A 2,408-nucleotide genomic window follows, 5' to 3' on the forward strand; every position below is an offset into this window, starting at 1 on the left:
GAACACAGGCAGCATAAGTACCGTTCAGCAGATATTAAAAGTATCAAAAATGACAAAAAAGTGCCAATAACACAGTATGTTACAAGAAACATTCTAACTTAAAACATAGTATCTTGATGCATTACTAATCCTGATATCAGTGTGAGTTGCATCTTATGTGCTAAACATCATCTTCCTGTTAGATTTTAAACATTTGATGCATATACTCAGTTATGATGAACTGAGCAGTTAAAGAGGTTCAGTACTACAGAAAATGATTATACAAGAACTTGTTAAAGGAGTTATCTTCTTTCTAACTACAGTTATAGGCCTCTTTGGAAATGTAATAATTTTTGTGTTCATGATGTACATTGCCATTCAAGAGAAAAAAATGATGCCCTCTGAGGTAATACTATCTAGTCTAGCATGCTCAAACCTCATGCATCTTTTAACATTAGGACTCCCACATGCCCTCTACCCGTTTGGAGAAATATATTTTTACACAGACCTTGATTGTAAATTTGATCTTTATTTAATGAGGGTATCCAGAGTTATGATCATTGGTTTAACCTGCCTGCTTAGCTGTTTCCAGTGTGTAACTCTGGCTTCCTCAAATCCACAGTGGGCAGCACTGAAACTCAAAATGCAAAAATATCTTATGTTTTTAATTTTTATTGTCTGTATAATAAGCATGTCATCCAGCATTGGTTCAGCCCTGTTTCCTATTACTGGACGGAATGCAACAGGTCTAAAATACACTTTTAATCTGGGATACTGCCTGTCAGTGTATCCCAGTCGATTTGTGTTTGAACTGATTGGTTTTATTTCATTTGCTCGCGATGTAGGATTTGTTATTCTCATGGCTCTGGCTAGCACACACATTCTTTTAATCTTACACAGACATGGGAAGCAGATGAAAGGAAAGAGGAGTTCAGATCGAAGTCAAGAAGCTGGAGCAGAGCAGCAGGCATCCAAGATGGTGGTAGCTTTTGTAGTAACATATGTGTCCCTGTTTGGAATTGAAAATACCATTTGGTTTTATCAGATCTCTGTTTCAAAGCAAGGTGATCCTACACTAAATGATTCACGTCTTTTCTTGTCATTTTGTTTTTCTTCACTTTTTCCTGTAATCCTAACTACCTTTAATCAAAAACTTAGACACAGAATAATGTGCTGCAAACTCTAGGTTAGAAAACAGAATATTTATTGGGATAGTTACATAATACCGCATCATGACTTAGAGTGTACTGCACTTTTTAAATGTTAAACAATTTTAAACATTAAAATAAAAATTTGGAAGTGTTATAAAAATCTTCATCCCAAATTTTTGTGACAGGGCAAAGTATATAATGTCCAGTTATAACAACCACAGATGCTTCAAATACGTTCCTTGCAGTTCCTTATCAGAAATGAACAACATGTGCTACTTATGTGTTAGTTCTGAATATTTCTACAATCTGAGTGAAAAACAAAGATAATGCAAATTTCATTTGATTTATTAATTGATGGTGTCAGGAATTGTTTGATTTCTTCTTTAACGATTAATGTATACGCTGACGATGTAGCTTAACTGCATGCGTTATCTGGATTTCTGTTACGGAATGTTAGTCTCATGAGAATAATGGAATATTTGTGCAATTATTTGTGGCAGATAATAGGCCTTTAATCTTATTGTGTTAAGATTTAATGGCTAATTGTTACTTTAGAATGGAAAAGAGACACTCAGAATGTAGGAACAACACAAAATTATTACAAGGCATAGTATTTATTATGTATGACTAAAAATTAACATGCAAACAGGATTACATATCACAAGACTGAAAATCAGTCAAAAATGAATAAAACATCAGAAAAATACTATGCTAACAACTCTGCTTGTAAAAACAAAATATAAACATGTTGGTAAAAGCAAGAATGCTTTCAACAAAATCATAAAATTATATGGTGTGGGGGGAAGTCCTACATTCATCACATATGGGGGTGTTCACCTCTCAGCCTTAATATAATCAGCTCTGCAGTCTGTATCTTTGAAAATAAAAATAGTTCTGTTGTAGCAATCTATTTCAGTCTCTCTCTCACTTAGACACACGCACGCTCACACGTGCACACGCACACACATGTTCCATTCTGGAATAATCTTTATTTAAAAGTGCCGAAGTTAAGTCAAAGTTTGTGGGAGTAGCAATTGTACTGCTAGCATGGTACTATATTATTTATCCTATTTGCGTATTTCTTGTTATTGTTATTGGATGTAGAAAGTGTTGTTTCTGATCAAAGAAGTCTGGAAAAATCTTGTCTAAAGGGCTAACCGTATTAGTCTTGTACCAAATTAATTGCTGGAAAATGTTATTTTAGTACAGCCAAGCTAGCTGGGTAAAAAAAAAATCCACAAATAATCATAATTATGAATAAGTAATGTTTCAGAAAAA

At 33.9% G+C, this 2,408-nt stretch overlaps 1 protein-coding gene across 1 annotated transcript; it reads left to right on the forward strand.

Moving 5' to 3' along the window:
* Positions 1 to 418: 418 nt before the first annotated feature.
* LOC122810146 (olfactory receptor class A-like protein 1) lies at positions 419 to 1,165 on the forward strand. The gene has a single exon (XM_044081620.1). It carries the CDS (start codon positions 419 to 421, stop codon positions 1,163 to 1,165), a length of 747 nt encoding a protein of 248 aa, XP_043937555.1.
* Positions 1,166 to 2,408: the final 1,243 nt, after the last annotated feature.

This window comes from Protopterus annectens, chromosome 8.part1, assembly GCF_019279795.1.
Source record: "Protopterus annectens isolate FY-2018-M chromosome 8.part1, PAN1.0, whole genome shotgun sequence".
In the NCBI taxonomy this organism is placed as follows: domain Eukaryota; kingdom Metazoa; phylum Chordata; order Ceratodontiformes; family Protopteridae; genus Protopterus; species Protopterus annectens.